Genomic DNA, 22,576 nt, shown 5'->3' with positions numbered 1-22,576 from the left:
TATTTCCAGGGATAACTCCGATGCTGCAACTTATCCGGGCCATCTTAAAGGACAGAGAGGATCCTACAATCTGTTATTTGCTATTTGCTAACCAGGTATGTTATGTTGTTCCCTGTAGTTGTATACAGAATTGAGTAAAGCACTGTTTTCAAATTTAGGTGATTATTTAAGGAGATCATATTCAGACAGTTGATTTCAGGATGTGTTCCCTGAGTGGGCCCAGTGACTTGTTACTTCTTCTCTCTGCTTCAGACTGTAGATCATGATGGAGGGCATTGAAGAAAACACAACAATCTGAAAGACGCGTTGGTGATAGATTCCTTACCTTAGAATATCCCCAGGTGTCAGACTAGATCCGGAAAGTTTTGCTAGCAGTACCCCTGCGTGTCAGTTTGTGGTGTCGTGCAGCTCCGCGTCCGTCGCTGGCATCATAAGTGCCGAGATGATGTCACGAAGACTACTTGGGCACCACCCATGCGCGCTGACGTCAGTTCTTTCTTTTTCCGCGCCAGAAAGCGCAGATCCGGTTGGAGCACGTACCTTAGTCTCTTTTTGACTACCCTTTTTGAGACTTTTCTCTCCTGTACTCCTTGGTGCACGTAGGGATGCCTGGATTTAAGTCTTGTGGGGCATGCTGTTGCAATATGTCGGTGGCGGACCCCCACGTTGTCTGTCTCTACTGCCTGAAGACCAACCACGACTCCTGGGACTGTCGGGCCATGGCCCGAAGGCCTTGAGGGAGCTGCGCCGGAAGCTGCTGGAGGTCCGGCACTCGTCCCAGCGCCATTCCAGGTCCAGGGACCTTTTGCGGGAACGCTTTCGGGGCTGCACTCGTCGCTCCTCAGGCTCCAAGTCTTCACCCTTGGATTCGGGTAAGAGACGACACAAAAAGAAGTCGAGGAAGTGAGTTCGCTCTCGGACGTGCCCCCGTCGGTCCTCGGATGCGGACGAGGGGGACAGGGGTTCTGCCCCTGCGGCTCCTTTGGAGCCCGGGAGTCCCGCGGCCTACCCACCTTACCCGGGGTCTGTCGGCGACTCCCGAACAGGTGCAAGAATTTCTTGTTACCATGGACCGCCTCTTTGGGCCTCGGGCTCCTGCTGGCGTGCCTTCGGGCCCCGCGATCCCGTGTCCGGATCCTGTTGGGCCGCCGGCACCTCCAGCTACGGCGCCACAGGATCCTGCGCCGTTGGCTCCGGCCCCAGCGCCACAAGGTCCAGCGCTGCCGGCTCCGGCGCCACCCTCTCCTCCGGCGCCGCAGTGGGTGCCATTTGTCCCGCCCTTGCCCAGCTTCCAGGACCATTTTGTTCCTACCTGGGATCCGCATTGGGACCGGCGCCAGCTCGGCCAGGGCCATTCCCGGTGCCGTTTCCGACGCTGTTTGTTCCTTCTCTGGCTCTGGCTCTGCCGCCGCGGTCTGGTCCCCATGCGGCAGAGGTGGAGGACGACTGGGAGGGGTCCGAGGACCCTCTTGCCCGTCAGTGTGACTCCGAGCAGGACTGGGTGGACGACTTGGAGGATGCTGGCAACCTCGACATCTCCTCTGACCCGGGGATTGCCTCTCCCCCGCCTACCATGGAGGGGGGCGCCTCCTACACGATGGTGCTCCGTCGGGCAGCTGAGGTCCTCAACCTTGAGCTCCCTACGGTGGCCCTCAAAACTAATCTCCTCACTAAGGTGCTCCAGACGGCGTCCACTTTGTCAGAGCCCCTGCTCCCATTTAACAACGCCCTCACTGACGTCTTGCTGGGCACTTGGTCGCGGCCAGCCACAGGGGCCCCTGTGGATAAGAATGTCACCAGGCGCCTGGTGACCCTGCTTTTCTGACCACTCAGCCTACGCCTGAGAGCCTGGTTATCCAATCCTCGACGAGTCGAGTGCTTTTCCCACGGTTCCGCCGGATAAGGATTCTAAGAAGCTGGAACAATTCGATAAGTAGTTGTTCTCTTAGCCAGCTTGTGGCTCCGGTCGGTGAACACCGCCTGCCTATTGGGCCACTATTCCCATGCAGCGTGGGATACAGTTGCACAGGTGTTGCCTCAGTGTCCTGAAGAGACCCGCGGTGTGCTGTCCCAAGCTTTTGCCGAGGGTAAGGATGTGGCTAAGTTCGTCATTCGGTGTGGTTTGGACACAGCGGACTCACTGGATAGGGCGATTTCTACGACACTGGCTTTTTGTCGCCACGCCTGGTTGCGATCTACCAGGTTCTTGCCAGATGTCCAAAGCTCACTCATGGACATGCCCTTTGATGGCACTCGCCTGTTTGGCAATAAGGCCGACAGTGCACTGGAGCGTTTTAAGGACTCGCAGGCCACGGCCAAGTCCTTGGGTCTTTCCGCAAAAAGCCCGGCCACTCCTGGTTTTCGTTCCTTTCGTGGCCACGGCAGAGGCGCCCGGGCATGTTCTTTCAGCAAGCCTGTGCAGAACCAGCCTCAGCGCGGCCGCGGCTTCCGCAGGGGCGGGTCTGGGAATCAGCGTGGGGGTCAGTACACCTCCGCCCACGCTGCTTCTACCTCCAATTCTTCCGAATTCCAGCTTTGTGGAGCACCCCAGGCTGGTGGGTGGCAGGATCCGCCACCACCTTCCCCACTGGCACGATATCACATCGGACAAGTGGATGTTGCAGATCATCTGCAAGGGTTACTCCCTTCCCTGTCAGTCCTCCCCTCCAGCCATACCACCTCGGTGCCACCGCATGTCGGGGGAACACTTGGTACTTCTCCAGCAGGAAGTCACGTCCCTCTTGGCCAAGGGGGCCATCGAGTGCGTTCCTGGGCCGGAAGTAGGGAGTGGTTGCTATTCCCACTACTTTCTGGTCCCCAAGAAGGACAAAGGGGGCCTGCACCCCATCTTGGTCCTCCGGAACATCAATCGCTTCCTCCGGAAGGAGAAGTTCAAAATGCTGACTCTGGCTCAGGTATTGGCTGCCCTCGACCCTGGAGACTGGATGGTAGCGTTGGACTTGCAGGACGCATATTTTCACATCCCCGCCCTGCAGGCCCACCGGCGTTACCTGTGGTTCATGGTAGGCCTGGGGCATTTTCAGTTTGCCGTGCTCCCCTTCGGCCTTACCATCACCCTTCGGGTGTTCACAAAAGTGATGGCGGTGGTCGCAGCTCATCTGTGCAGGTCAGGGGTGTCAGTCTTCCCCCTACCTCGACGAATGGTTGTTGAAGGCGGCTTGCCCCAGGCAATCGTCTCCCACCTTCAGACTACTGCTAACCTCCTACATTTGCTGGGGTTCTCCATCAAAGTGCCGAAGTCGCACCTGAGTCCCTCTCAGAAGCTCCCCTTCATCGGAGCGGTTCTGAATTCAACGCGGTTTCGGGTTTATCCTCCCGAGCAGCGAGTCCGGGATATTCAGGCTATGATTCCGATCTTTCAGCCTCTATCCTGGGTTTCAGTCAGGATGACGCTCCGGCTCCTGGGCCTGATGGCCTCCTGCTCGTGCAACATACCAGATGGCATATGCGGGCTCTGCAGTGGGACCTGAAGTTTCAGTGGGCACAGCATCAGGGCAACCTGTCAGATCATGTCCAGATCTCGGAGGACACTGCACGACAATTGCAGTGGTGGCTCACAAATCGTGATTGGGTCAATTGCAGAGCCCTCTCCCTTCCCCAACCGGAGCACACAGTGGTGACTGATGCGTCCCTCCTGGGATGGGGTGGCCAGATGGGAGAGGCGGAGATCAGATGTCTCTGTTCTCTGGCGGAATCCCGGCTCCATATCAATCTTTTGGAGCTTCGGGCGATCCGACTTGCACTGATGGCATTCCTTCCCTCTGTCCGGGGAAGTGTGGTGCAGGTGTTCACGCACAACACCACTGCCATGTGGTATTGCAACAAGCAGGGCGGGGTGGGGTCTTGGACCCTATGTCAGGAGGTTCTGCGCCTCTGGATGTGGCTGGAACATCAAGGCATCACCTTGGTGGTTCAACACCTGGCTGTTATCTGAACGCCAGGGCGGACAAACTCAGCCACCGGTGCTTGATGGATCACGAATGGCATCTGCACTCGGACGTGGCGCAAGGTCTCTTTCTGCAGTGGGGAGAGCCGTGGTTAGATCTATTCGCCACCGAAGAGAACGCGCAATGTCATCAGTTCTGCGCTTTGGAATTTCCAAGGCGGCACTCGCTCGGCGACTGTGAGAAAGTGGCTCGGTATATACTGTTCCCAAATAGGTACAGTGGGTACAGAGTCCACAGTCCCCAGAGGTTTGGCAGAGGTTAAAGTTAGATATAACCTTACTCTCTAAAGTGGTAGCTTGGTCAAGTAGTAAGGCAGTATCGGAGGACAGTGTAAAGCATTTGTTGTACACATTCAGTCAGCAAATGGTCTCACACACTCAAGAACTGAACTCTATATAAAAAAAATATAAAAAAGATATGATTGTTTTATTTTAGAACCAACAATAGGTATTAAAATATACTTTCTCAGAATGAGATGCTTTAGTTAAATACTTTTGCAATATGCAATTGACTTTTGTAGGTAATAGTTAGTTTGTTGCAATAGGCAACACAATTTCAAACACAATAATACATTGAGCTCAATGTGAATTTTAAGTTCTATGCAATTGATTACTTTCAAGATTACTTTTCTAACTCCAGGACTGGATCCTAGATTCAGTCCTGGGACAGTTCTTGGAAATAAATGAGTAAATTCGTTTTAGTTACTGTTGTGATTTTTAAACAATATTCTGCTATTTTATAAGTTGACACTTAGAAACTTTATCTGATCAAATTGCCAATGTTATCCTATGGAAGGAAATTCACTTAGCAGGTAAGTGGGGTTATGGTTACTTTTTCTAGGTCAGTGTTGTATCCTAGATCCAGCACTAGTGTACCACCTGTAAGCAGTTGAGAAACTGCGTTTAAGTTATACAGGCGATTTTTAAGGAATATTTATAAGTTTGCAAAATCGACACTTAGAAATTTCATAGAAAAACAGACACTGGTTCCCTATGGAAGAAAATTCAAGTTACAGGTAAAGAAAGTATGTTCTTTTGTAAACCAGTGCTGGGCTCCTAGGCTCAGTACTGGAACATCTATCTAAAACAGGTAAGTAATTACGTTTTCACAGTTGGTACTTTTTTAAAAGAAATATTTGTAGTTTGCAAAAATCGACACTTAGAAGAAATTTCACAGAAAAACAGTCAATGATTTCCTTTGGGAGAAAATTGAGTTAGAGGTAAGTATGGTTGTGAGTACTTTTCAGGGTCAGTGCTGGGCACCAAGATCACTGGTACAGCAGGTGAGTATTTCCGTTTTCGTTACTCGGTTGATTTTAGGTGAATATTTTAAAGTTTAGAAACTCCACACTTAAAAGAAATTTCAGAGAAAACCTGTCAATGTTACCCTATGGAAGAAAAGTGAGTTATCGGCCTTTGGGTAAGTACTCTACTGGCAGAGTTAAGGTTCTGGGCACAGACTCAGGGGTTTCCCAGGGTCAGGTAAGTACAGTTGGTACACCCTCAGCGGCACAGGGGCAGCTGGGTGCAGAGGTAGTTGGTCCCAATGTTATCCAATGAGAGGCAGGGGGCCTTCGGTTGGTGGCTGCTGGCATGCAAGCCATGCAGCTGTGGGAGCTGGGCTCCTGGTCACTTGCTCAGGGCAAATGGGGAAGTTGGTAGGCGCAGAAGTTACACTGCCAGGGCCACTCGGGCGGCTGGGTGCAGGGTGTAGGGTGCTTTTGAGCCTCCGGGCGCTCAATGGATTTCAGTGGGAAAGCTCCAGGACGAACAAAGGCTGCAAGCTTGGAGACGAAGATTCTTCAGGTGCCACCACCACTTCGAGAGGTAAGTTGGGTAGTAGGAGGATAGGTGGGTACCCAGGAGTCGGGCACAGGGGGCCGCAGGGCGCCGGGTGCAGGGGTGCCTTTTGGTGTCGGGAAATCTTAGCCTCTGTTGATCACGGTTGGGGGGGGGGGGGGTCCCTGGTTCTGAGGCTGCAGGCGTTGTCAGGAGCGTCGAGGTGAGTCCTTGGGTGCCGGATTCGAGGTCACAGTCGCCGGGGGGACGTCCTCGGGGTCTTTGTCCACTCTGGCACAGGCCAGGCTTGGCGGGTGCAGAGTGTGCAGGGTTCACGGTTCCGGGCTGATGCCAGGGGTTAGAAACTTGCTTTGAGCAGAGCCACTGCTCATGGGAGTCCCAGATGCTCAGAGTCACAAGGTAGCCAGGTCCTCCGGGGTTTGTGAGGTTGCTGGCCACAAGAGGTGCAGGGATTTAGCAGGAGCAGGTTCGAGGGTCGACAGGCCGGTAGGGCTGGGGCCAAAGCACTTGGTGTCTTCCTCTTTTTAGCAGCTGCGTGGCAGGTCTTCCTTCATTCTTGCTCTACTTTGCTTTTTCGGAATTTGGAATCTGAGGAAGGAAGGTTCAGGGCGCCCCTTAATACTAAATTTAGGGGCATTACAGGTAGGTAAAGGGCAGGGACCACTGGGTCCCTGCCCTGGGGTGGGTACACCCCCTATCCTGCCACTCTCCTGTGGGAGGGGCGGCAGTGGCCTAGTCCTGATTGGGCAGGGCTCCCCATCTTCAAGATGGCGAGAGCCCGGGGACGTGCTTCACCTCGCCTCCCCCACCTGAGGGATGGGGTTGGCAGAGGCTGGCACACCCCCTGTCCTTCCTTGGGGATTCCAGACAGTCTTCCCGCCAGAGAGGGGGTTGAGAGCCGGTAGGGGCCAGTTGCTGGGTACAGCAAGTGGCCTGGAGAAGCTCACAAAGGCGGAATGCCTTTGAAGCTTCCCCTGCCGATCCTGGGGAGGAGACTTCGCACCTCACCCAGGATGTGCATTGTTGCAGGCCCAGGAGAGCAGATGACTCTCTACCCAGGGGTCCAGCAACCTGTCTGCTGTGTGGCAGCCTAGGCAGCACCTCAGACAAGACGTGGATTGTAGGTTAGGTTCAGGGGGCATTTTTAAGATGCCCTCTGTCGTGCATCTTACAGTAAATCCCACAATGACATCAGTGTGGGTTTACTGTGCTGAGAAGTTTGATACCAAACTTCTCAGTCTTCAGTGTAGCCATCATGGTGCTGTGGAGTTCGTGTTGACGACCTCCCAGCACCATATACTCTTAATGGCAGCACTGCACTTACAGTTCCCAGGAATGGACCTGGGTACTGTAGGGGCACAGGGCTCATGCACCTGTGCCCACATCTCTGGCATAGGGTACCCAGCTAGAGGGGTGACTGAGGTATGCCAGGGCAGTGTGTTGTGGGCATGGCACACAGAGATGTGTGCCATGTCGACTGTTTTGTTCTGCACCCAGACACTCAGCCTGCAAAGTCAGTGTGTGTGTGTGTGTGTGTGTCAGGGTACAGGGCCTCTAAGGGTGGCGCAATAAGTGCTGCTGTCCTTAGGGGCCTTCTCTGGTCACAAGGCCCTGGGCACCTAGGGTACCATTTACCAGGGGCTGACAGGTGGCCAGAGATGCCAATTGGGTTTTGGCTGTTAGGCAGTTTTTAGGGAATGAACACAGGCCCTGGGCACCTGATTGGCAGGAGCCCAGGGCACAACAAGGAAAAGGGAATCCGTTATCAGGCAAAAAAGGGGGGGGGTTCCTCCAACAGAAACCCACTTTCTTACAGCAACGCTTTTCGTCGAGAGTGGAATTGCGATCTGTTGTATGCCTTTCCGCCTATTCCAGAAGATACTGGTAACCCGAGCTACTCAGCATGGCGCTCGATCCCCCGATCTGACTGCCTCTTTGGGAGGATCTTCTGTCGCAGCAGCAGGGGACGGTTCTCCACCCAAACCTGTCCAGCCTCCACCTCCATGTGTGGAGATTGAGCGGCGACAGTTGACAGCTTTCGATCTTCCTCCCGACGTCTGTGATGTCAGCCAGGCGTCCCTCCACTAAAACGGTATACTCCTGCAGGTGGAACAAGTTTGTGGCATGGTGCACAGCTAAGGCTGTGGATCCCCTTTCTGCCCCTCTTTCCGAAGTCCTTCTGTTCCTGGTTTCGTTGACCCAGCAGGGCTCTGCTCTGGGCACTATCAAAGGTTATCTTTAGGCCATCTCCGCCTTTCTAAGGATTCCAGATCAGCCTTCTCTGTTTAAGTCCCCGGTTGTTAACCGTTTCCTGAAAGGCATTACGCACACGGTTTCCTCCCGTGCCGTTCATAATGCTTCAATGGGACTTGAATCTTGTCTTGACCTATCTGGTGTGCGCTCCTTTTGAGCCCCTTCATAACTGTCCTTTACGTCTTCTCACTCTAAAGACGGCTTTCCTGGTAGCTATCACCTCTGCCAGAAGAGTGAGTGAGCTCCAGGCTCCTTCTTCCAAACCTCCTTTCCTTTCTGTTCATCCGGACAAAGTGGTTTTAAGGACCCGTCCTTATTTCTTGCCATAGGTTGTCACGCCCTCCCACATTGAGCAGACCATCACTTTGCCCACCTTCTTTCTGCCTCCCCATCCTTCGAAAGAGGAGGAGAGGCTCCACCGTCTGGATCCAAAATTTGCACTGTCATTCTACCTGCAGCACACACGACAGTTACGGGTGGATGACCAGCTCTTTGTTGGCTACGTGGTCTTTCTGTGCATCAAAGCATGTTATTCGCTGGCTAAGAAGGAGCCTCCTGTGGGGCTGCGTGCCCATTCTACCAGGGCGACAGCAGCCACTACTGCCTTGGGGCGCGGCGTCCCCTTGCAGGACATTTGTCAGGCAGCTACGTGGGCCTCGCTGCACACGTTTACCAAGCATTACTGCCTTGACAGTCCGGTCCGGAGAGAGAGCTTCTTTGGCCGTTCTGTTCTCCGTGACTTTCTGGTGTAATCTATTCACAGACCCACCACCGGGGTTGGTATTGCTGGGGTATCTATTCTAAGGTAAGGAATCTATCATTAACGTGTCTCTTTCAAATGCACAAGTTACTACTTGTGTAACGATCTATCTGTAAGAGACATTAGCTAGTGATAGATTCCTTACCGCCCCACCCATCCTCCCCGTTCTGCAAAATGATTTCTAGGGTTAAGGTCATCCCTTTCAGGGCCCTAGTTTCTTGGCTCCAGTGGTCAGTTTCTTGCATGGCTCTGCGTTCCTGGCGTGGAAAGTCATCTACAGAACTGACGTCCGCGCGCATGGGTGGCGCCTAAGTAGTCTCTGTGACGTCATCTTGGTGCTTACGACGCCAGCGACTGACGCGGAGCCGCACAACGCCACCTACTGACGTGCAGGGGTACTGCTAGCAAAACTTTCCGGATCCAGTCTGACGCAGGGGCGGCTGGTGACATTTGAAATTGGTGAGGCGTAAAAGTTGAGGATAAGTGTTATGTCGATAGCGAGCGAGCCGACTATCATAGGGGGGACTCGAGGGGAGAGGGACTTGAGAAGTGTGTGCAAATGGAGCATTTTACAGCAAATTTGAGAGGGCAAGAATGTTTATAAAGCAATTCTGAAGGTGTAGACTTGAAATATGCAAATACATTACAAAATACCCCATATCTTACAGCACTAAACGAGCCTCCTCTGCTCTACGTGCCTCTTCTACCCTCTGTGCCTCCTCTGCCTTACGTGTCTCCCCTGCGCTTTCTGTGCCCTCCGCGCCTCCTCTGCCTTACGTGCCTCTTCTACCCTCTGTGCCTCCTCTGCCTTATGTGTCTCCTCTGCCCTCCGCGCCTCCTCTGCTTTCTGTGCCTCTTCTACCCTCCATGCCTCCTCTGCCTTACGTACCTCCTCAGCTTTATGTACCTCCTCAGCCCTCTGATCCTCCGCGCCTTATGCTCCTCTTCTACACTCTGATGCACCCCATCTACGCTCTGCCCCCCTTCTGCCCTGTGATCTTCTGCCCTGTGATCTTCTTCTGCCCTCTTCACCTCTTCTACCCCTTTCCCATCCTCCTCTCCCTGCACCTCTCCCTCTGTCTTCTTCTCCTCTTAAATCCCTCACACGTGAGGCCCTGCCGGACGGTGCGGGGAGATGGCTATCAGTCAGCGCGCAACTGCGGGCCTGGAGCTTGTTGAGATAACCACCGGCACCTGGAAACGATTAACATTCAGCAAGTTGTGGATCTTGCTGCTGGTGGAAAGTTTTTCAGCATTTACCTGTCAATCATCATTTGTTTAGCAATAAATTCAGAGTCCCTAAGCTGAGCAATTAATATGTGAATGAGAGGCCCGGGTGCAGCCGCATAACGAGTGAACACATTCATTGAGAATTTTACACCTGGGATTGGGAAGAAAGAAGCAGAATTAAATACTCCAGATTATCTGACCCGGAAGCGCAGTAAACTCTGCTGTTTTCTTTTACAACATAAATTTAGTTCCTGTCGAGAGAAGTCATGTTACCGTCCGGAATTGCACACGGCGCCAAATAGAAAGCACAAAATGCCTACGTCTACTATCTGTTGGTTTCATAAAATGGCATAACATCGGGCATCACAGGGTGGACACTGACTGCAGCTGAGCCTCGCCGCCTCCACTTTTATTACTTGGGCCCTGGCTGGTGTCCAAGAACGCCAGCCGCCCCCAGGGGGCACAGCTGCACTCAGGCACACAGTCACCCCGCCTGTGGACGACGCCCAGGGCTCGAGTGGGGATCAGCGCCCGGTCTCGGGGTGTCGGACCCCACTCCAAAAATACAAGCGTGCGTGAACTCGGTACACCAGTGGGTTGTTATACCACTGCATTCCGTGCAATAAAACGACACTAGCCTGTAATATGCACATCCTCGCCTTATTACGAAAGAATACCGTCACATCACACTCTGCAGCAGTATCGGTTTATTATATTATTTTTATTATTACCACCAAGGAAATCAGTGAAAATGAAAAGGCACCGCTTCATTCGATAGAGCGGCTTCGGGAGCCCCCGGGCCCTCGCTCGCAGCCTTGATTTTCCTAAACGCATATTATTATTTTAAGTATTCTGCCAGGCTCCTGTTAATTTAATGATTTCCCCACGTTAGCCTCCATGACAAATGAAGGACAAAAGGCAGCATTTTCGCTCCAATACTCCTAACCCCACTGGAAGCGTGACGAAAACACCCCCAGTACTCACTGTTTTCAGCTTGACCAAGGGGTTTCTCTCGGACCGGGTTGAAGCTGGTTCAAGAAAGGAGGGAAATGGGAAGTTCGAACTCAGCGCAGGAAGCAGTACTTGAAATCCCGCCTCTGAGTCTTGTCATAGGGTGACTGTATCAATGTCATCCAGTCAGAGGAGGAGGCGGGATCCAGGCTAGAAGAATGTTCTGAGCTACGTCAGAGATCCGGGTGAGCCGAAAATTCGACCGAAGTCCTGGAAAACCAGCTGCTTCAGGTAATGCCTGCTTGCCCTCACCACTGCCTCACAGACACACTCTGCACATGCGTGACTTGGGCGTTATTGAAGTCGAACGTCCACCACACATCATGTGCAGGGTGTGTGCACTGCTACCAGAGTGACGCAGCCTCAGACCACCAGTCTCCTTTCAAGGTGTCTCTCTTGTCTTCCTCCGACCCGATCCCCGGAGGCTGGTGGGGCAACGCCCCATTCGCCCCTATGCACCAGCCACCCCTGGTCTGACGCCTGGGGATATTCTAAGGTAAGGAATCTATCACTAACTAATGTCTCTTACAGATATATAGTTACACAAGTAGTAACTTGTGCGCTGTGCCAATGTGAAACTGCCTAGGGCAGTGATTAAAAGGACTGCATGGTAATATGAGTTTGCTGTGAAAACTGCTTGCAAAAGTACCCTCAATAGAGAGGCTGGTGGTATTGGACTTTAGTCTTTTTAGGCTGGCAAAAATATTTCTTCAACCTTGAATGAATCCAAACTTCTTTGCAGCTGGTTGTGTGATTCCGGCAAGATTCATATTCTACAGGAATTACACTGGTGTGCGTGCACTAACTTGTTGGAATGCTTAATACATCAACCTAGACTTTCTGTTCACATCGCTTCCAATAATGCCAAAATTTAATCCAGCATTTGAGTAAGCTGTTTCAGACGTTAGAGTATCTGACGGCACACTACCCTAGTTTACCCTTGTTTTACCCTGATGACCAACACTCATCAATACTACAAAAAACAAAAAATTCTGTCATCACCAGTCTAAGCTCCATTCTGCATTCCGAAGCAGACCCTCTCTTTAAACTTTGTATCGCCATTAACTGAGCATATTGCCCTGATGATGAAATGAGATATTCGCACTGTCTAGATGGGATATTAATTTGGCCCTTAATCACCAGAGGTACTATGGGTTGTTACCAGAAAATATATGACCATTGTGCCCTTTTGCGTAGAAATCTTATTTTCTACTGGAGAGGCATTCCTACTTCGTATTTAGAAGTAAGCACAGAAAAATTAATTGAAAATACAACTACTTATTAAGAGCTTTCCACGTTCTTTATAGTCTTTGTGCTGGATGCACTGCCCTTTTGAAGAGTAAGTGCCCTGGTCTGAGTATGTGAGGCAGAGGCGCAACTAGAGCCACATTTCCTGGGGCTGATTCTTCCAGCAATATGCAGAGTGGAGATGCAGGGGCTCTAAGAAGGGGTGAAAACACAGCAAAGCCTCGTTAGTAAGTAAATGGTCTTTTAAAGACCTGTGAAGTACTCGGGTGCGGCTGTGTGGGTGCCCGGGAAGCTGTCTCAGCCCGGATTGACACACACGGCTGGCGGAGTGGGAGGGGGGGGGGGGTGCTGCAGCCCTTTGAGCCCAATGGGCGTTGAGCGCCTGATATGAGGTACTTCCTTCCTGAGCGTCCTGTGTCACCCAGGAGACTAGGGATCTTTCCATTTGAAACTTTATTGGTGTAGTAACAGCTGATATGCTCTGAGGTATGAGATGCTGTCACTTCCAAGGTGAAGTAAAGCACTACAGCCCCATCAAAAGTGATTTATTTTGTTCAGCCAAGAGCTCGGGAGGGGGGCTTTGATTGCTGTTTACTCCTGTCCCAGTGCCTGACTGCTATCCCATAATTGCGTCAAATCTTAGAATTCATAATATAAAAGGATGCTTAATACACATGCTTTTCATTCTCCTGCCATCTAGTGTTGGATCTGGATGTTTGCAAGTTGTTTTTCTTCGATGAAGTATTTCGAGTCATGAGATCGAGTGACTCCCCATCTTGGTGATAATGTGCATAGGCATCACCTCCATTGTTGCATTGTTTTCTTTCTGCCATCTGGTTCGAACGTGTGCGTTTGCGCTCAGAGTCAAGACCATATGGATCTCTTTTCGTTTCCCAACCCATGTAAGGAGATCTGTCGTTTTGCAATGAGCAGAGCTATTGCTGTGAACCTTCTAATGTTCTTTTTTTAAAGGTTAGACATATCCAAGCAAAGCTGTCAGTGAGGCAGGTTGTATAGTTTGTTCCACCATAAGAGGCAAATGGTGAAAAATCTCTCTCCAAACTTTTATTTTGTACTGCTGCAAATAAAATAAAAATCTTTCCAAAAAAAGAAAAATCTCTCTCCAGTATGTCTGCAATAGTGCGCAGTGCCATGCTAGATGTGAAAAATCAGGATCTGGAACAGAGCATCGAGCACACGTATGAGAGGTGCTAGGATCGATTTTGGCCAGTAATTTCGGGGTTATATAAGCACAGTGTAAATATTTAAAATGCAGTGATTTGTGGCAATGATTATTTGAAATATAACATGTTTGCGCACAGCAGTAATGCCATATATCGTCTGTTATAGACCTTTCTAGTTCTCGCTCCCAGGCAGTCCGTGCCTTGGCGCCAACTACAGGGCGGAGAGATAATGAAAGATGGTACAGGTGGGAAACCAAGTGGGTTCCATCTGGAGATGCTATAACGAGAGTGAGGTGGGGGGGAATCTGCTGGTTCCGATGCAGCATCCGGGATTGCCCCAATCAGAGATCCACGCACCCTATGCAGAAGAAATCTATCCATATATGGAGCATCTCCAGTTGTAATTGTTCTGCAGTAGTGCATGGACGAGACTCTTTGAACAGATCCCGACCGTCTGAAGTCCATGCTTAAGTAACTTACGTTTTGTAAGGGCTTCCATAGTAGGGGGTAAACATGGGTTATCTGCCAGCGCAATCTTTGCCGAATACAAAAATCTGCTTGAAAATTTTGTGATAGTTTTGTCCATGTCCAGCACGTCTTGGGTACAGTCTGGATCTCCGAAGGGCAGCGAGGCAAGCCCTGTGGTACTACTGCTGATAGCAGATTAGGATGTATCTGGGAACGATGAGGCTTAAGATACTGAAGTCGGGCATCTGGGTGATACCAAAAATATGTAAAATGGATCTGAGCCACGAGATAATCCAAATAAAAATCCGGGACACCAAATCCCCCCACGTTCGTACAGCATAATCATAGTATACCAGCCTATCCGCGGTTGTTTACCAGCCCAAACAAGTCGAATAAGTGAGGACCGGAGAGTATAAAAAAACTTTGTGGTAAGGGCAATGGGGATATTCAAAAACAGATATAAAAAACGAGGGAGGACCATCATTTTCAATATAGCGATCCTGCCAGCCATGGATAGGGGAAGGTTGATTCATCTTTCATCTTGAGACGAGAGATGTTCTATTGCCGGGCCATAGTTAAGACGGATCACATCAGATTCATTGCAATGCAGGAAAATACTGAGATATTTTGGGGGCTCAATACACCATTTCAGGGGGTATTCGAAATCTTCTGGAGTAGTAGCTGGCGTCAAAGGGAAGATTTTCGATTTTGTCCAGTTAATGACCAACCCAGAATATACTCCAAATCGAACAACCTCTCGTAATAAAGTAGGGAAGTTGGTAGTGGGTTCACGTACAAACATCATGACGTCTGCATAAAATGGGGAGGCAAAAGGGCCTGAATTAAACTGCACCCCCCGCTGGTGATTTCTCTCTTGTATTTGACGTGCCAAGGGATCCATAGCCACTATAAATAATAATGGTGATAGGGGACAACCCTGCTGGGTACCCTGCGTTAAAGAAAATTTGGTTATCACCCCGTTTAATTTTAGACAAGCAACCGACCCAGAATATAAAAGGCGTATCAGATTTAAAAAACCGATTGGAATACTGAGCTTCTGTAACAATGCATTAAAAAATGGCCACTCAAGTGAATCGAAGGCCTTTTCAGCGTCGTTAAGAACAGCTGCTGCTGGTAGTGTAGGCTCTATTTGATTTATTACTGAAAGAATAGCCAGCAAATTGTGTAGTGGATCTGCCAGAGATAAAACCCGCTTTGAAAGGGCATAATGTGGTGTTTACCAGCAATGATAAACGGGTAGCCAGAATTTTGGCCAATATTATAGTCCTGTTTAAGTAATGCTAACGGCCAGTAGGATGTACAATGGCAAGGTGATTTGCCGGGTTTGAGCAGAAGTGTGATTATAGCCTCCCGCACAGTGCAGGAGAGAAATCCATTTGTAAGGTCCTCCTCATATACTTCCAACAGTCGGGGAGCTAGCTCGTGCTGGTAAGCTTTGTAAAACTCTCCCGTTAGGTCATCGCAGCCCATAGCGCAGATACTGGCCAGGTCTTTTATCGCTTGTTTGATTTCAACCATGTCTATCGGAGAGGCCAGAAAATCGCGCTGGCCCTCTTCCAACCAGACCGTGTCTATTTCTTGTAAATAATCTGTCAGAGCTTGTCCTGAAGGGGTATTACGCGTTGTGTATAAATGCGTATAATAATCCAAAAAAGCGGCAGTGATATTGGACTCCCTTTTCAATGTAGTGCCCGTGTCAGTGTATACCTGGTCCATCGCGTATTTACCTAGATATTTTACCTTCCGGGCGGCCAATTCAGTGAATTCGGACAGCAGTATTGCATGGTCATGCAGCGACACTGGTGAAGAAGAGGCCTGTGCAGCTGTGTCTATATCCTTGAGTCTCCCTTCTATTCCCTCCAAGTCTCTACGAAGCACGCCGGCATGTTTTGAGAGACAAACCCCATATATATATGCCTTGAAGGCATCCCATAATATGTCTTGTGAGGATACGGATCCTTCACTTAGCTGGAAGTATTCCCTGATGGCGTCCCCCACCTCTATATGGAAAACTGAGTTGAGCAGAGCTGATGCGGTAAACCTCCATAACGGCCCATGTTTGGGGATCGTAGCGAAATCGAGCACGAGAAGCGCAGGAGCATGATCAGACAATGTGCGGGGCATATAATCGATCGTCTGGACCTAAAAACATTTTTTTTTTTTAAACGCGGCGAAAGTTACCATGATCGATCCAGGACCAAGAGCCGTGGTGGGCTGAATAAAATTAATAGTTATGGGCTGTTGGGTGCTGTGTGCGCCAAGGGTCTACCAACAGGTTAGTTTGCAAAAGCGTATTGAGGCCCAATGTCGCATGCGGTTTCGTGTTACGGCCTGAACCGGTGGTGTCTGTGGTGGGGTCTAATGTAAGATAGAAGTCGCCCCCCCAGAAGAATGTTACCAACATCAAAGTGATCAATCTGTGTCGCAAGTTTGGGGGAAAAAGTCTGTGCGGTCTACATTCGGTGAATACACATTGATTAGTAGAAGGGGTTCTCCTCCTAGTGTACCTAATACTAATATGTATCTACCCTCATCATCAGTCACAACCTCCGCGACCTGGAAGTGGAGAGATCGGTGGATCAGTATGAGCTATAACTGGAGAAGAAGTGGTGATTGCCCCAGGATGTCGCAAACCCATGTGACGGGAGTGGAGTATGTGTCTCCTGAAGGAAAGCAATTTGAATTTGAATAGTATGTCTGGTCATGTAAGCTAGGACCTGACAACTTTTCTTAGGATTCAACAGTCCTCTAACATTCCAAGATATGCAACGAAGACGCTGACAGAAGCTGCGTTCCCCTTGAGGAATCATCTAATCAGCACATAACATAGCACTACATCATGCAAATAAGTACGAGTTACATCAAAAGTATTGTGAAAGATTATCGTTCCGTACCTACAAATTAAAAAAAACAATCAACAATGAACAACCCTACCCTTATCCCCCACCCACATCCGATACGAAAAAGGAAGCACCCGGTGAATCCCAAAGGAAGTGAGACAGAAAGAGGGAGAGAAAAAAAAGAAAAGGAAGGATTTGAAAAGAACCAAAAAACATCCTGTGGGGGATAGGCAACACTCCATTGGTGCCGTTACATGCATAATAACCATAGTCTATTAATTAATTACTGCACTTTTTGTAGTTATGCTGCAATTAACAGTGATCAACGTGTGGAAGTACTGCGAAGAGTTCCCACGGTTCACAGACCATGCATGATGTTCCTTATCAGCCACGAATTAGGATTGACAGTCAATTGTACGTGGATTCGGGCACCAAAAAGCAATGAACGCGTCTCAGGTGGCAAGACTTCATCCTGTCGCTCAGGAGCCAGGATTTTGGTTACCATCACGTCCATGAAGTCTGTCAGTATTTTGGTGTCGTTTTCAGAACTTTGCTGCGTCCTCCGGGGTATCAAAGACGTGCCTTTTCATCAATCTGGATGCGAAGTCAGGCTGGATATAACATGGCGTATTTAACATTCGCTTTTTGAAGGGCACGCTTGACGTCCATATATTTGCGGCGTACTTCCTGCACAACCAGTGTGAAATCTGGAAACAGCGCAGTACCGGACCCCTGATAAGCGATTGAGCCACGCTTCCGGGACAATCTGAGTGCATCATCCCGGTCTTGGTGGTTGAGAATTCTGGCAATAATCAGTCGCGGAGTTGCACCCAGTGCTAGACGAGGCCCCAATGTACGATGTGCTTGCTCAACTGCAAATGTGTCGGAAAAGGCATCTTTCCCAAAAATCTGAGGACAGACTCAATATATTTGGCCATAGGACAATGGGCTTTCAAGGGCCACGTCAGGCCTGGGAGCGCAACTGTCGAGATTCAATGTTGCGGGCATCGTTTGGGTCTGCAATCAGGTCTTTCAGATGCCCGATCCACACAGCATGCGAATCGGGTACACCATGCGGAACTCCAGCTGCTACTTGCGGGATGGCGGCGCAAACGTTTGGAGGCGGCTCCGGAGCTGCGAAGTCAAGTGGTCATCTTGGTTGCTGGCTCAGCCACGCCCACCTTCCTGAACAATTTAAGTGCACATGTGGGATGCTGTTCCCACTAAACCCTGGAAGACTGATTAAACATGTGGAATCCCTTCACTCCCACCCTAGAGAATTGCTCAGCCCTAAAATGTCCTCCGCTCACAGGGAAAAGCCAGAGCGACCTACCTGAAATGTCCGCCACGTTACGTATACGAACTGTGATGTCCACCAGCAGCTAGATTGTATAATAATGCATCCATAATGTAGTGGGAAGGCTAGCCATAGATAACATTAATGGGCACTGAGCAAACTTTACGCTCCAAGATGGTAGTGGGGAGAGGCGTGTCAGCCATTACTAGCCCTACGAGAGCCTGTTATTCTTTTTTTTTTTTTTTTTTTTTTTTTTTTTTTTTTTAAAACCTTTATTGACATTTCAAGCAATTACACATATGGGCCGGCCGCTAAACAATCAGAATAACAGAAAGCAGGTCTATCACAGTCAGTACCTCGGGGAGCAAAATCTCGACACTAGCATACTCCCAGTCTCTGAACAGCCCAGATAGGAGACCAGGATAATAAAGGTTTACATTTTATAATAGAAAAGGATGGAAGGATCAGGTGCCAAACAGTTTCCCAGCAGCGAAAAATGGCAGGCAGAACGATGAACGTAAACAATACACAGCAGTCTATCTAAGCAATGGCGCTGAAGCAGTAAGTTCAGGATGTGGAGGAATGACACAGCCATTTGCGCCTGCAACCCCCTGCCCCAAGACCCAGGAAACTCCACGGAAATTATGGCACTCCGGAAACAGCAGTGATTAACAACAAAGGAGTACTACCATACTGATCCCAGAAAAAGACAAAGAAGAGTAAGAGAAGAAAAGGAGGCCATAGAAAAAGGAGGTGAAAGACTAAAGGATCCCCCCCCCCCAACCCCCCACCCTGCACCTCTGCAGATGAGTACGGCCCCCCCCCCCCCCAGCAGTGTGCCTGTCGCCCCGGAACCAGACCCGAAATATAGAAGAACAGAGAAAAGAAGTGGGAAAGAAGCCCCCACCAGACGGGGGGGTAGAGAGAGTATTAATAAACTGGAGGAGGGCCTGCAAAACACGCCCCCGGCTTCTCCCTCCCGCACCACACGGTTTCCCATAAAGCATACAATAAAGAACACAAAATCGACCCTGTCAAAAGAGGAGTAAGGAGCATTACGCACTTGGTACACTAACAATTATGCCATGGGGGCACACAACTCCCGAGCCCGCCCGCCTAGTAGGTGACCACCTCGGAAGGGTCAGCATCATCCTTGGCCACTCTTTGCAAACCCACCCATGCATTCCCCTCGTCCCAGTGCCATGTCCAATGTTACCAGGAAGAGAAGTGTCCAATAAAACTCAGGAAGCGACACACACAGGTAGGGTAAAGGGATCTGAAGATCGACACAGTCAGCTCTAGGGAGGATCATCTTTCCCGATGCCGAGCCAGGATTTACACTGCACACCAGGCCCAGGAAGGCGGAATCAGCCAGGGCGGGCGACCGTTGCTTGGACGCTGCCTGGGTCGTCGGAGACCGCGCACGGGACAAGGCCACCCCCCCCCCGCTCAGGTCCGAAACCTCCGGAACAGACCAAATCCACAGCCAGCTGATCGCACGTTAATATACTGTCCGGAGAGTCCAGGTGTGCACTATTCACAGGGGCGGCCACGACACGGTCCCCCCGTGTGCGGCGTGAGAAGTCCCAGTGTACCTGGGGATAGGCAGGCGGCAACTGTTCCGACGCTGATGTCACTCCATCGAGCTTGCTCCCCAACACCCAGGCTCCGTGAATCAGGGTGGAGTGAAGGGCACCGAGAGCCTCGAGAAGGTCACCGTACCCCAGTACAGCTCCCGGCGCTCGCTCCGCTACGCTCCTCAGAGTCACACCCTCCCAATCCTGCTGCAACCCAGTGTACAGGATGGTGGACTCTGGCATACCAAAATGGCCGCTGGGTAGGTCCATCCCAGATCGGGACCGGGGCTCAGACACAAGCGCCTCGGGTTCCATGGCACTGGTAACCGGGTTCCGAGGGCAGGCAAGCAATGTGTCCGGTGTGTGGTCACGGGCCACAGTCGTCCCCACCACGGACCAGCGCCCACGAAAATCCGGGAGCAGCCCGCAAGAATCGGGACAAGTTACGGGCGGCGTCCGGGCAGCTCACCGGCGAAGGCTGAAGCAATCACCGGAGAGTCCTGTAGTTGCCACCTCAGGCACGCACTCGTTCAGCTACGCTTAGTGGTAGGAGCGACCACGGCGAAGCGCAGTCCGACATTCGCACCACTCCGGCAGTCCGACCCCACCCAGTCACCAAAAGCCGTTGTTGTTGCACTGCCGCCCGGCCACGGCGTTCACTCGAGATCCTGGCTCCGGGGCTGCACAGGCCGCAAACTTCAGACGGACATTTCTCCGGCGGTACCGCTGCCAGAAATTTCGGGGTCACACGGCCGGTTGCCGCTCGCGTTCACCAACACGGGTAGGTAGCGCAGGCTAAGGATCTCGTGCAGGATATCTGTGCGGGGTGCGGAGGTTCACGGAGCCGGGAGCCTACGCTGCCGTCCCGGTCGCCATCTTGGCTCCTCCCGGAGCCTGTTATTCTTAATACATACAATCACCCTGGCCTCCACTCCAGCAGGGCAGAAGGAACAAAAACTATCACCTCATTTGTCTACGGGTCACCATTTTCATTCATCGTTTAAAAAATCGAAATAATTTAGCCAGCACAATACCTAGTGACCACACCGTCATCCGCTTCAGTCAACACGCATACACAGACATCACCCAAAGATTACACTGACACTTTATTTGTGGGTGAAGAACTGCTGCAGGTTTATTTCATACAACACAGTATGATAATAAAATTGGGTTATCTTACGGGCGATCCAGGGCAGGCAGCCCCTTGCTGCCCGCCCGCCTGGTGAGCCAGCACACACGGTGGGTCGATGCCCGGCAGTGTGGCACATAAATATTTGCAGATCATCCACTGGGTCACGTGATCTGCCTCCTACTCCCGCCCCTTCCGACAGGGGCGGAGCGTGTTGTGGCCACCCCCGGTTGGTCAGGCCCCCCAACCGCCCGAAGGACTAACGGGGCACCGTCGCGGTCTTCCCAGAACCCCCTTCGGCTCCTGGACCTTGGCTCGGGCACCCTTACTGTGCCGGACAGGGGTACCCTTACTGTACCGCCTGTCGCAGAGGTACCCTTACTGTACCAGTCTGCATCCAGATCGCCCTGTAACTCCGCCTGCAACGCAAAAGAAAAAATTAAACATTCCAATAACGCGCTGTGCCTGACACGTGGGGTAAGAGGAAAGGGTGGGTGAACGCGTGTCCAGGCTGGTGCGGCGCGCAGGAGACAGAGGAGGAACTGGGCGAGAGAGCCAACTAAGTAGGGGGGTAAGCCGCGCCCCCCCGGCCCGCCTCCAGCTCCACACGATAGGGGGGGGTCTTACCCAAGTGGGCGTAGGCCTCGCGCGCGAGGCAGCAAGGGGGGGGGGGGGGGGGGGGGGAAAGGCTCCGACGGGCGGCCACTAGAATGCTGCCCTGCTGATGTCCCACTGCTTGGGACGCGGGCAGCGGCATAGTGACCACACCGTCATCCGCTTCAGTCAACACGCATACACAGACATCACCCAAAGATTACACTGACACTTTATTTGTGGGTGAAGAACTGCTGCAGGTTTATTTCATACAACACAGTATGATAATAAAATTGGGTTATCTTACGGGCGATCCAGGGCAGGCAGCCCCTTGCTGCCCGCCCGCCTGGTGAGCCAGCACACACGGTGGGTCGATGCCCGGCAGTGTGGCACATAAATATTTGCAGATCATCCACTGGGTCACGTGATCTGCCTCCTACTCCCGCCCCTTCCGACAGGGGCGGAGCGTGTTGTGGCCACCCCCGGTTGGTCAGGCCCCCCAACCGCCCGAAGGACTAACGGGGCGCCGTCGCGGTCTTCCCAGAACCCCCTTCGGCTCCTGGACCTTGGCTCGGGCACCCTTACTGTGCCGGACAGGGGTACCCTTACTGTACCGCCTGTCGCAGAGGTACCCTTACTGTACCAGTCTGCATCCAGATCGCCCTGTAACTCCGCCACAGCTCTGGGGAGGCTACCGTCGCTGCCAGAGCCCCCCTTCTCCTAACAAGTGCTACTGATGTCCCTTGCCAGCCAATGCCTCTTGTACATCCAGCAGGAACATGTCCATGCCTACCCTGGACAGGTGCACCCCGTCAGCCTCATAATACCCTTCAACCTTCTCCTGGATCAAAGCATGTCTGATGAAGCCCATGCCCCTGCGCTCCAAGAATTTCTGCATGGACCTATTAAGCCTCCTACGGGACCGCTCTACCGCCGCCGGGGACCTAGCCCCTCTCCAAACCCTGCGGGGGACGATTTCAGACCACCAAACCTCGCATGACCCCACGGCTTGGCTGATGGCCTGTAAGTCAGATTGCATTGACAGTAGCAGAGCCCTCCTCCCCCTGGCAACCAGGTCATTACCCCCCAAGTGCAAGATGATAACAGTGGGCTGGACCCCTGCAACTGCCAGGCGCTGCTCAATCATGCCGCGAGCTTCACTCCATTTCATGCCCGGGGAACCCAACCACACAAGCT

The 22,576-nt window shown here is 51.5% G+C and overlaps 1 protein-coding gene across 1 annotated transcript in view; it reads left to right on the top strand.

The window, feature by feature from the left end:
- The window catches only part of LOC146855197 (NADH-cytochrome b5 reductase 3-like), a 252,932-nt gene that overhangs the window by 181,575 nt on the left and 48,781 nt on the right, over positions 1-22,576 (top strand). Inside the window, exon 7 of the mRNA XM_085652847.1 lies at positions 10-95. Within this exon, the coding sequence (XP_085508973.1) occupies positions 10-95 (86 nt within the window). The remainder of the gene's footprint in view (positions 1-9; positions 96-22,576) is intronic.

This window comes from Triturus cristatus, chromosome 4_1 (genome assembly GCF_964204655.1).
Source record: "Triturus cristatus chromosome 4_1, aTriCri1.1, whole genome shotgun sequence".
Lineage (NCBI taxonomy): Eukaryota > Metazoa > Chordata > Amphibia > Caudata > Salamandridae > Triturus > Triturus cristatus.
Note: the sequence above shows the minus strand (reverse complement) of the source record. Positions and strands in the feature narration are given on the sequence as shown.